General features: G+C 41.2%; 1 protein-coding gene across 1 annotated transcript in view; it reads right to left on the reverse strand.

Moving 5' to 3' along the window:
- Mipep (mitochondrial intermediate peptidase) overlaps nt 1–12655 on the reverse strand; it is a 112258-nt gene that overhangs the window by 65167 nt on the left and 34436 nt on the right. Inside the window, exons 5-7 of the mRNA XM_013013248.1 lie at nt 10604–10681; nt 7802–8006; nt 6070–6179 (exon numbers count right to left, since the gene is read on the reverse strand). Of these exons, the coding sequence (XP_012868702.1) occupies nt 6070–6179; nt 7802–8006; nt 10604–10681 (393 nt within the window). The remainder of the gene's footprint in view (nt 1–6069; nt 6180–7801; nt 8007–10603; nt 10682–12655) is intronic.

Here is a 12655-nt window from a genome sequence, read left to right on the forward strand (position 1 = left end):
TTTTTTTTCTTTTTGCTTATGTGGTGCTGAGGAATCGAACCCAGGGCCTCTGGCATGCAAGGCAAGCGCTCTACCACTGAGCCACCTTCCCAGCCCAACATAGGGCTTTTAGTACTAGATCCAACAAAGTTTGTGCAAGACTCTTGGAAAGAAAACATTAAAACATGACTTAGTCTTTTTTAAAGGATCTAACTAATGGAGAGATGCCACGGTCATATATTTGAAGACTCAATGTTCAGAAATATTGGTTCTCTCCAAGTTGATACAACTCCCAACCAAAGACTTAAAAGAGAACACTACTTGATTCTAAAATGCCGATGGAAAGTCTTACTAGACTTTTTTTTTTAAGTACCAACTGAGGAATCAGATCTGTCCTGTATATATATTGAGGCTGATTACAAAACTACAGTTATGAGGACAATGTGGCACTGCCTCAAGACTTGGACAATGATATTCACATCACAGATCCACCAATGCAGTCCCAGACTGGATGTGCTTTGTGGAGGAAATGCCATCAGACTACCTATCCAGGTAATGTTACCTAGTATATCTAAAAGCACAGATGTCTTCTGTACCTGCCTATCAATTTTAAGACCAAGTTATCCAACTTCAGTTTTGATGTTGCAACGAATTTGACTTCAGCTTTGATGTAACTTGTTGAGGCAGTTTTAAATCTCAAACAGCGCTCAGGCATCTGTTATCTGGCACTCGTTATCAGTGGGGTGATAGAGTGAATCTAATCTGATAAACATATTCCTTTCTCCCAGCACAAGGAATTCACTGTCTCAGCTGGCTCACTCTAGTTCAGACCATATCCTTGTAGGAGGTAATCCATGGCTAGAGAGTACCACACATTCTCCAAGAGCATTCTCAGTTATACTTGGTGATATTAAGAAAAAAAATCCTTTCCTGAAATATAAACACACAGAAAATAAAGCATAATTACAGCCCTGTTTTTTTCCCTCTCTACGGACTTAGTTTTTTTTTTTTTTCAAAGACTAGGATTTTAGGTAATTAACTCCTTATCCTTAGGGCTAGGAGTACCCTTTATTGAGGTGGTGGTGGGGAACCCCAAACCACTTGGTGTCTTAATTAGTGACAAGAAGAGGCAAGCCCTCCATGAAGCTTAGAGCATTTATGTTTCTCTTGCCTTCGGGCATACTTTCAGTTCCCCATGAAAGCACGAAATTATTTTAAATTCCTTAGAGACTGTGTCTGCAAGTCTCTTCAGGAAACTGGACATGACTTCTGACTGTGAAGGTGGAATTAACTCAAAGAAGTTTAATGCTTTCTTCCTACCTCATCTATCTTGGGGCTTATTACTGTTGCTTGCAACTGTCTAGTTCAGGAATTAAATAAGCACATGGCTATTGAGACACTATCTACTATGTTTGGACCTTAATTCATCCTCCCAAGTACAAACTCTAGCCTTCCCTTCTCCATTTCTCCACTTGTTCTGAAAAGAGATGCCAATGTTTTAAGTTGATATTAGCAACACGATGAGGTTGGTCCAAGATTTAACTTAAAACAATTAATTGAAAGACTTGAGGTCCATTTGCAGTCATTGTTAGGTGTGTGCTCTTCTGCATTGTGTTCATTCACTCCCAGATGACTCCTTTGCTATTGAGGCTGGATTCTCTAGAGGCCTGAACTTCTCTCATTGTAAGAGGCAACTTAAATGCTGCTTTTGCTGAGCCTGTGAATTAAAAGATGGGCATTCTCTCTCCCTCTCGCTCTCCCTCTCTCCTTCCCTCTCCCTCTCTCTTTCACACACACACACACACACACACACACACACACACACACACATTTTATCTGTGCCCTTTGAGCTAACCAATTCCTAATGCTGTCACCTTACAACCACCTTGGCCTCCAGGAAGAACAGGATACATTGGTAAGCATCTTGTGACAAAAGTTAAACTGAAGTTACCTTACCCATGTAACTGTAACCCCTCTGTACGGTATTTTCACAATAAAATAGAAAAGAAAAGAAAAAAAAGATCACATGAAAAACAAACAAAAAAAGACAAACTGTCACTGATCAGGTAAAGCTATTTCTTATTGTCTTGGAGAGAACAGCCAAAAGCTATACACAACCTATCAGGTTTCTGGAGTCAAAGCCTGAGCTAATGGTCCACCAGACCAGTTGTGACCTGGGACTGTTTTAACCATGTATACCCTTCTCACCTGCTGCCCCTAATTCTCCCTATAACCTGAAGCCAATGCCTATACCCCTGAAGACAGATGAAGATGAAATAAAGTACTATCTTCCCATAGCTGCCATGTAATAAATCTCCTTTTCTGCCCTTCACCAGGTCTATTTGGCAAATGGAGGTTAGTGGCCAAAACATGTGGGATTTCTGAACTCAGGCTTTCTGAACTGGGATCTTTCTAGATCCCAGTTCAATTTCATCACCAAGCCATTTCTAATCTCTACAGCCTTCCACCAGCATGGCTTTGCCATGTATTTCCCCTATCCGCAGTACCTATTCCATTAAGACAGTTTACTAATAAAAGCATGGGGCAATAATGATCATCACTGATGCACTCAAGTGAGATCAGCACTCTGCTGTGGCATTTTTGATTCCCCTGCTCTGATACTTAAGTGGCCTCCAATCCTTCCAGGTAAGTATGACAGAGCTGTTGTATTCTATCTCTCTAGCCACCTTCACAGAAAGGGCTGTGTCATCCTTGTTGCTGGACTGATGTCTGTGAGGCTTGTGAGAGCCCATCTAAAAACCAGCCTGGAAGCCAAGGAAACTGGGGGACAGGGCAGAGCCAGGGCCAGGAGGAAGACACACAAGGACTGGAGATAACGAAGCCTTAGATCCTGAAAAAGTCAGTTCAGTGACCATGCCATGCTGCCTATGAGCTCGGGAGTGTGGAAAGAAGGCTCGAGACTGGAGCAGCTCCTGGAGACAGCATGGGGCTCTGAGACAGGGATGGGACCTGGGTAGTTCTCAAAACCAAGTGGTGGTTGTGGTCCGAGAATGTAGGACCCTGCTCCTGTTCTTCAGGAAGCCTGGGCAACTTAACGCCTTGAGAGCGTCCCTCAGATTCCAGGCCCATCCCCCTCCAATCCATGTTCTGCTTGGACATCAGAGTCATTTCCCAAAAACTGTGATGATTGTCAGTCCCCCATTTAAACACCTAGAGTGACCCCCTCCCTCCCAGCACAAGATACACTGAAGAGGAGTTGCATGAGGATCCACACCCTTCACTGCCAGCCCCAACCCTGCATCCCCAGCCATACCCACTTCGCAGCCAGGCCCCATAAGCCATTTGGAACACCTCTCCAGGCCTCTCAGGGGGTTTTCCTTCTGACCATTTGCTCCGTCTGTGGTTCTACTTCAGTTCCCCCAAGAACTAAAGGCATGAGTCCTGGGATGATGTTGACTTAGTTGTGGCTGTCAGATGTGGGGATTGATACATGACAAAAATTCCACAGACACTTTTGGATTGAAGACCTTATGTCCTTAGTATCTCATCATATTTTCAGTGGAGGATCTTTAATGAAATAGCTGCTGGGAGCTGACTGGCAAAGTGTCCATACCTTTCCAAGACTGTTCTCCTCCAACACCTCCACTCTCCCAGTGCCCCTGGCAGCTGAACTGGGCTTTCCCAATTGCTGTGCATGCATGGTGCACAGGCTCTACTCCAGCAGGCCTTTGTAGGGAACAAATACATAATTCCTAATCATCTGCTAGCCCTACAACATGCAGCCATGGCTGGGTTTTTATATGGTGTTCCCACCAAATGTAGCTCTTCACTATTGACCATGTCTACATAATCCCCAGAACAGTTCTCAAGTTGATGGATGTGTAATTCATTACATCATAGGTATTTCAATTGGGCTGAAATAAGATTTTTCATCTTTACTGAAACAAGATTATAAAGATGACTCATTCAAATTATGTACCCAGAAACTCATCCATTATTCTACAGATGACAATAGAGAATATGAAGTCTACAAAAAGGACATGACCATGTCAGGTGTCAGTGGCTCAGGCCTGTTCTAACAACTCGTGAGACTAAAATCCAAAGACTGTGGCTCAGAGACTTTTATCTCCAATTGACTAGCAAAAACCTAGAAGTGAAGATGTGTGACAGAGGCGCCAGACTTGAGTGAAAAAAACATGAGACACTGAGTTTAACCTTCAGTATTGGCAGGTATGCATGCCCCCTTACTACCACCTCAACCAGATCATATTTGAACCTGGACACAGGATCAGAAAAAGTCACAAATAAAGCTGGTTGCAGCTTTATTTGTTATAGCTTTTTTTGTGCCCCCCCCCTAATTCTATTCATTCCTTCATTTAATTTCTTTTAATTTTTGATGATTGGGGTCTTTTCTTGTTGCTGTTTTTTTGTTTGTTTTTTGATGGCAAGAGTCTAAGGTCTAGAGATCCAATATGAATTATCTATAACAGAGAAGAATACCAGGGGCAGGGCAAATACCACCCATTAATACAATATACCAAAGAAGAGATTCTCAGAGAAGGAGAAGAATACCTTTTCAATGTGCACATGAATGCACACAACATAATATCAACTTTAAAAATTTTTAAAGTTACAGTGTATCAAATAAATCTAAACATTGAAATTAAGAGATTTTTCATACTTAGCATCATATAGGTAATAAAGACGTAAAAAGCCAGGCACCAGTGGCTCAGGTCTGTAACTACTCAGGAGGCTAAGATCTGAGGATCATGGTTCAAAGCCAGCCCAGGCAGGAAAGTCCATAAGATTCCAATTAACCATCAAAAAAGCTAGAAATGGGGCTGGGAAGGTGGCTAAGTGGTAGAGTGCATGCCTTGCATGCATGAAGCCCTGGATTCGAATCCTCAGCACCACATAAGCAAAAAGAAAAAAAGCCAGAAGTGGCGCTGTGGCTCAAGTGGTAGAGTGCTAGCCTTGAGCTGAAGAGCTGAGGGACAGCGCTCAGGCCCAGAGTTCAGGCCCCACAACCAAAAAAAAAAAAAAAAAAAAAGCTAGAAGTAGACTTATGGCTCACTATCCTTGAGCAAAAAATCTCAGAGATAGTGCTCAGATTCTGACTTTATGCCCCAGAATTGGCACAAACCAAAAAAAAAAAATGCTAAGAATACTAGGAGAATAAAACACAACATAAAAATCCAGACCAAGAGAAGAAATGTGCAGAAGGAAAAGCTATTTCATAAAGAGCATGGATGTCTGCCTTAATGTAGAACTTGTTTCATCATCTGAAAAACTGCAGGATACAATGCTTTCCTGGCAGGCAAGGACAACCAATGGGTATACTACTCAACATATAAGGAGAAGCTAACTTTCTATGATGACTGCATGCAGAATTATGATTCTATAGCTCAGGGAGAAGAGGAAGGGAATCATGAGGAGAAAACAATAAAAATGAAAAAAAGCACCCCAAGTAAAAAAGCCAATCACTGCAACTCAAAGGACAAGACAACAATGAATGAGTAGCACTTATCTTTTTGTGCACAGCTGAGGACTGAACTCAGAGTCTTGCACTTGTAGGCTGTAGGCAAGTGCTTTTTTTTAAAATAATGTCTCCTTTTTAAACAAAATTTTATTATTTGTTGTTTGTTTATGTGGCACTGAGGAATCGAAGGCCTCATGCACAATAGGCAAGCTCTAAGCCACATTCCCAACCCATTATACTTTGTCAGTTTTTGTCAGGGTGCTGTCCTTGGGCTCTTTTACTCAAGACTAATGCTCTACCACTTCCAGCCACAGCTCTACTTCCTTTGTCCAGAGTCCTAGGCCCAGAAGTATTCAGATTGTGGATGTTTTTTGCAAATCTTGGGATATTTGCATATATATAAAGATTCCGAACCAAAGTCTAACCAGGGAATTCAGCTCCATTTCACAGACACCGTATTTTACACACCTAAAATACTGGAGGTGATTTTTTATATGGTATTTTTAGTGTATTTGTGTTTTGACAATGACCCCAAGCATCACAAGGTCAGGTATGGAATCTTCCATTTGCGACATCATGCCAGCTTTCTGAAGCACATAGGGTTTGGATTTTTGGATTAGAGAGGCTCAGCCCATGTTCAAGGCTCCTACCTGTCCAGTCTGATAATGTCTGGCAAACTGGTTGACTACTCGGTAATCATTTGAAAAGTACTCCATCAGAATGGATGGGACCTCGGCAAAATCAGTCGGGCATCTGGTCCCTAAAATGGGGAGAAAAGAGAAAGCGGTGTATATTAAATAAACACAATTATCTTATTTAAAACTTTTCTTACTTAAAACTCCCATTTGGATTTCTGATGAACTATAACAAGCTTCTCAATCAAGATTTTACATCTATAAAATTATTGTACATATTTGCAGAAAAGTTTATTATAATCCTATACATTTTCCAATATATTGAAAGTAAAAACAGAATTATTTGCTCAGCTGCTAAAACACATTGTAAAGGTAGCTTTGTGATGGCCTCCACCCTCTGCAAACAAGCCTGGCTTTGCTGTACTGGCTATACCTGAAATACAAACGAAAACACTTGGAACTCACATGCATTTGTTCCTAAGTCTTTAAACCCCACCTCCACGTTCTTTTGTTTTAAACATATTTTGTTTTTTATCTATTTATTGCTTTGTAACACAAACCTTCAGTAATTTTTAAATTCAAAATTCCTGAAAGCAACAAATGCAGTAAGAACTCTTCCTAACATTTTATGACTGTGTTTGGCCCATGTATCTTTCCAATGTCTTCTCCTTGTTCAAATACTATGTAAAGTGAGTTCATAACTCGTGAATGCCAACTGCTTACCACATGGCTAAATGCTGACCACTTATGGCAGTGAGCTTAAGACCTAGAGATAGGGCAGCTAAAATTAATCTAGAATATCATCGACTGTGGTAACCTTCAATATAAAAAAACAAAATACAGCAGATTTATAACTTTATACAGTAGGCAATATAAGGAAAAAAAGGTATTTTATACTTTTGAACATGCTTGTTTTTTTAAATGAAGATGGTTTAGAAAAAGCAACACTAATTCACTATGTGCTAGGGACAAAGGGGAAGTCCATTTATCCTCACGGAAAGCCACAAATATAAACTCCATGTTGAACTCTAGCAAATATATTAAGTATAAACTCCAAGACATAGAGACTTTTATTCCTTGGCAAAATGTTTAGCAAGGATAGAAAACAGCATAAGGGGGCTGGGAAGATGGCTCAGTGGTAGAGCGCTTGCCTTGCATGCATGAGGCCCTCAGCACCACATAAGCAAAAAGAAAAAAGCCAGAAGTGGCGCTGTGGCTCAAGTGGTACAGCGCTAGCCTTGAGCTGAAGAGGTGAGGGACAGCACCCAGGCACAGAGTTCAGGCCCCACAACCAGAATCAAAAAAAAAATAATAATAATAATAAAGAAAACAGCATGAGGATCAGGAAATAGAACACTACCAAGACAATCTGAGGTAAAAAATGACAACTCATTATTAAATGATCAAATTTTACAAACTACAAGCTTTTTCCAGTTTAAACATAATATTGATTTTTTTTTTTTGAGTGTGTGCTGGTCCTGGGGCTTTAAGTCAAGACCTGGGTGCTGGCCCTGAACTTATTCACTCAAGGCTAGTGCTGTACCACTTGAGCTACTGCTCCACTTCTGGCTTTTTGGTAGTTATTTGGGAATGAGTCTCACAGAGTTTCCTGCCCACGCTGGCTTCAAAGCACAATCTTCAGATTTCAGCCTCCTGAGTTGCTAGGATTACAGGCATGAGCCACCGTGCCCAGTAATATTATTTTTTTAAAGGATTCTATTAAGTCAGGATCCTCCTCCTGGCTTACCAGTGACATGCTGGTACCGAGTGCGCCCCAACATCGAATGCATGGCATGTCCCATTTCATGGAAAAGATTTTCCATCATTCCTGGGGTCAATAAAGTGGGTGAATTCCTTGAGGAGCGGGGAAGATTGAGCATGAGAACCACGACTGGAAGTTGATAGTCTCCATCTTCCTTTAATCTGCCTCCTCGAATTGTAAAATGGCAATCCTTTGAAAATCAGGAAAGAGACAGATCAAAGTATTACACACTCCAAACAGTAACAAGGTCTTCCTGGAAGCGTGGCTCAAGTAGTATAGTACCTGCCTAGCCAACACAACTTCAAAAGCTAGTACCACCTCCAAGCAAAGAAAGTGAGAGTAACGAAGTCCTGATGAATATAAAACTGTAGTGAAATGTGAGGTCAGGTTTTAAACCTGCACTATTTTTATACCACATACATAGTTATAGACACCCTCTCAGCACTTTTTATTTCGTTAGCTTCCATTTCTAAAATACCAAGAATAAATTGAGCTTGAATTTCATTCACTTATTAAGTTGAGAAAACATGCCCCTGAAATGTTGCTATGCCAGATAAAGTTGCCTGCAAAGTAACCACAGAAAGTGGCAAGAGATACTCTCAGTTGCACGGGAAGGGATTCCAAGATTCATCCTGAGGGTCAGGCAATCAGCTAGAGGGTTTGCTATGTCTGCTGTATAACTTGTTTTCCTCAATTACAAAAACTCTGCAACAGACACTACACTGAATTTCATAAGTACTCTACTGAAACTCCTTACAACAAGCAGAGCAGGCAGGCATCTCACTCTCCAGGTAAGAAAACTAAAACTAGACTTGCAAATGTTAAGTGTCATGTTCAAGGACACCCAGCTGGTATGGATGTGAAGGTAGCTCTGCCCTAACTCAGGCAGAAGAATGACCTTGAGACTTAGAGCCCAATGATCTGCATTCTGGTCCCTCATTGACACATTTGTCTTTTCTTTTGGTGGTACTAGAGCTAGAACTCAGAGCCCTGCACTTACTAGGCAGGTCTTTACTACTTGAGCCATACACTCCCATCCATCCATTTTTGTTTTTCAGATAGAGTCTCATGCTTTTGTCAAGACCACCTCATATACCAATCCTTCTATCTCTGTTTCCCACATAGTTGGGATTACAGGTAGCCCTGTAACTTTAAACTAGGTTCATTGTTGAGCATGAATGGGGTTGAGAGCTGGGGCTCTAGACAGAATATCTGGGTTCAGAGCCCAGCACGTCTGCCTGTGTACTTCTGGACAAGTCCCTAAGTTTCCTGGCCTTAGTTTCACTCAATACTGGAGCCTAGTGCAAAAGGCTGAGGTGAACATTATAAACTATAAATCTATAAAGGGCTCTATGCTCTGGCTGGTAAAAATAAGGATTTGTAAAACAGCTACCATTATGATTGCTATTAACATGTTCCAGACAATGTAATAGATACAGGAGTAACTTTGTCCATGTTTTTGCATTCTAGACTATTTTCAAACTTGTAACTACCGTTAGTGCCACCTACATAATATGGGATTGCTTACTTCACTTAAAATAATTTTTTCAAGTCTTTCCATTTCCTAACAAATGGGACAATGTCATTTTTTCTAATGGAGGCATAGAATCCCACTGTGTATATATACCACATTTTCTTGATCCATTTGTCTACTGAGGGGCATCTAGGTTGGTTCCATATCTTAGCTATGGTAAATAATGCTGCAATGAACATAGTTGTGCTGTAGCTTTAGTATGGTTTTGTTTGTGATCATTCAGGGAAATGCCCAAAAGTGGGCATTTACTGCTGGGCCATAGGGGAGCTCTATGTGGCATCTTTTGAGGAACCTCCATATTGCTTCCCAAATTGGTTGAACAAGTTTACACTCCCACCAACAATGCAGTAGGGTTCCCTTTTGGCCATATCCCCTCCAGCATCTGTTGTTATTAGAGTTCTTGATTAGAGCCATTCTAACTGGGATGTATCTCAATGTTGTTTTGATTTGCATTTCTTTTATGGCTAGAGAGATTGAGCATTTCTTCTTGTGTCTATTGCCCATTCTTATTTCCTCTTCAGAGAAGTTTCTCTTTAAGTTTTTAGCCCAATTAATTTTTGGGCAGTTGTTTCTTTGATGATTTGTTGTTGGGGGATTTAATTTTTTGAGTTCCAGATATATTTTAGATATGAGACCCTTGTCCATTGCCCAAAGAAACACAGGTCCCATGGTTTCTCTTATTTGCAATAACTAGTACATGTCTGAGACAAGCAGAAAAAGTCAGATAAGATGATGTTAAGAGAAATGAACCCCAATATAAGGGCACAAGTGTTTTTTTCTTCTTTGCTATTGTTTCTAACATATTTATAAGGTGATTTTTTTTTGTTGCTTTGTATGTCCCTCCCCCACAGTATAACCCGTTTTCACTGTATTTGATGTTGGTATAATTTGGGAAGGGGAAGGGAAAAAAGAAATTGTTTAAATAGGGATACAGGTTGACCCATTGCAACAATGAGATGTACAAGATGCTATATTGAAAAATGAACTTTATAATTTAGGTGTGTGGGGGGGAGTGTAGTTGTGGAGATGGGAGGAAGGGATGATAGGGGAAAAACAAAGGAGGAGGCAACAATGCTTGATAGGAAATGTACTCATTACCTTGCTCATGTAATTGTAATCCCTCTGTACAGTTATTTACACAATAAAAAACTTATTAAAAATATGGAACTGTACAAATAATACATAAAGTTCACATTAGCATAAATCAACTGCTGACTACTTTAGACAAACCAGTTCATAAAGAAAAAAATTACCTGGTGTGGCTTGTCTGCTCGCTGGAAAAAATCACAGTAAATGTACCCCAACAATCCTTCAGATTCATGAACGACAGCCTGGAAAACATATTTGAGTGGTGAATGAGATCATCAAAAACTGGAAACACAGCCAGGTGTTGGTGGTTTGCACCTATTATCCTACCTACTCAGGAGGTTGAGATCTGATGATCAAGGTTTGAATCCAGCCTGGGCAGAAAACTCTGTGAGATTCTTATCTCCAATAAACTTCTAAGAAAGAGCTGGAAGTGGTGCTACAGTAGGGTACTAGCCTTGAGCAAAAGAAACTCAGGAACAGCACCTAGGCTCTCAGTTCAAGCCCTAGGACCAGCAAAAAAAAAAAAAACTGGAAACACAATGGGAACACATTCTCAATATAACACCCACACAAATTCAGTCCTTAAGTGACTTTCTGTGTCACACTGACAATTAGTGTGAAATAGATTCTCTTCACCCTAGCCTCTTTCGCCCCTTCTCTCAGGTACCACCTTCTGTCTGGTACTTATGTACACAGGAAAGGAATGCCTCCGAGGTCCTTGTGTCCTAACTGCCCAAGCTCCACAATGTGCCCACAGCAATGACAGCTCTTCAAGACTCAAACAACCCAAGAGTTGGGAAGAAATACTGGCTGGACTGTTCAACAGCAAAACTGTTTTTTCCTTCACATGGTAGGAGATTATATATACCCCTGCAAATTATATTCCTTGATTCAAAAACATCATAATGCAGCTTTCTAATGTGGCAATCAGTAATATGATCCACTCTGTCTTTGGAAAGGAGGCTCAGCTTAGATGAGGGATGTAGTTGTGAGTCTTCTTCCTGCTCTGCGTTTCCTGAGCCTGGTGACTTAAATACAGAGAACCTCAATTTTTTTTTAGTGCACCAGCACTGGGGCTTGAACTCAGGGCCTGGGTGCTCTCCCTTAGCTTTTTTGCTTAAGGCTGGTGCTCAATCACTTGAATGACACTTCCATTTTCAACCTTTCCTGGTTAATTTGAGATAAGAGTCTCTTAGATTTATCTGCCTGGGCTGGCTTTGAAACACAATCTTCAGACATCAGCTTCCTGGGTAGCTAGGATTACTGGCATGAGCCACCAGCACCTGGCTGAGAACCTCAATTTTGTGCTTTTACATTTCCAGCAAGTAGATATTCATTCACTCACTGATATGACAAACATGTACAAAGCACCTACTTGGTGTAGGACTTATTCAAGGCACGTTGGAGACAGCAGTGAGGAGAGCTGGCCAGTCCCACTGCCCAGGAACCCACACACTGTGGGAAGGGTAAAGAGTTTTGTCACTTGGATTTTATCCTTTTAGTCTCATGTCCCTAGTTTTTCTTTCCATTGCATTTCTGCATTTGACCAGCCCAACCATTTTAAATAGTGGATTGTTAGCAGATACCCACAGTGCTGAGACGTCTTCCATCATCCTATGCTTTGATCTCTCCTCAACTGGCCTCTGATAAAGGCAGGTAGGCATACTGCTCCACACAGAGAGGAAGTACAGGGTACTGTACATGTAAGAAGTAACTGAACACCATCACCCCACAAAGGCTCAGGGAAGAAAACCTCAAGATCTTCTGAGGCAAATTAAGATTATTCACACCCCAAATACAGAGGGCCAAAGCAGGAGGACAAGCTCCAGGCTTAAAGTCATTATCAGAGAAAGTAAATAAATCAGAACATAGGCTATATATTAATATCTGAGGCCAAGATTAGCTCTGTAAGCCAGGGAGGGGGTCATAAAGAAAAGGAAAGCAGCAATGGGTTTTAGAAGTAATACCCCTGGTATGACCTTCTACCAAGTTCTGAGGAAATCTGCCATGGAGAACCAACTCTGCTCAGGTAGAGTTAGTATCTATACCCAGGGATCTAAACCAGGAGAGACAGAGAGGGGGAGGGGGGATGGAGAAGGGAGGGAGAGAAAGCGAATCTGTGTGTGTGTAGAGAGAGAAAGCGAATCTCTGTGTGTGTGTAGGGAGAGAAAGCGAGCGAGAGAGAGAGAGAGAGAGAGAGAGAGAGAGAGAGAGAG

Source organism: Dipodomys ordii, unplaced genomic scaffold (genome assembly GCF_000151885.1).
Source record: "Dipodomys ordii isolate 6190 unplaced genomic scaffold, Dord_2.0 Scaffold1, whole genome shotgun sequence".
NCBI classification, from domain to species: domain Eukaryota; kingdom Metazoa; phylum Chordata; class Mammalia; order Rodentia; family Heteromyidae; genus Dipodomys; species Dipodomys ordii.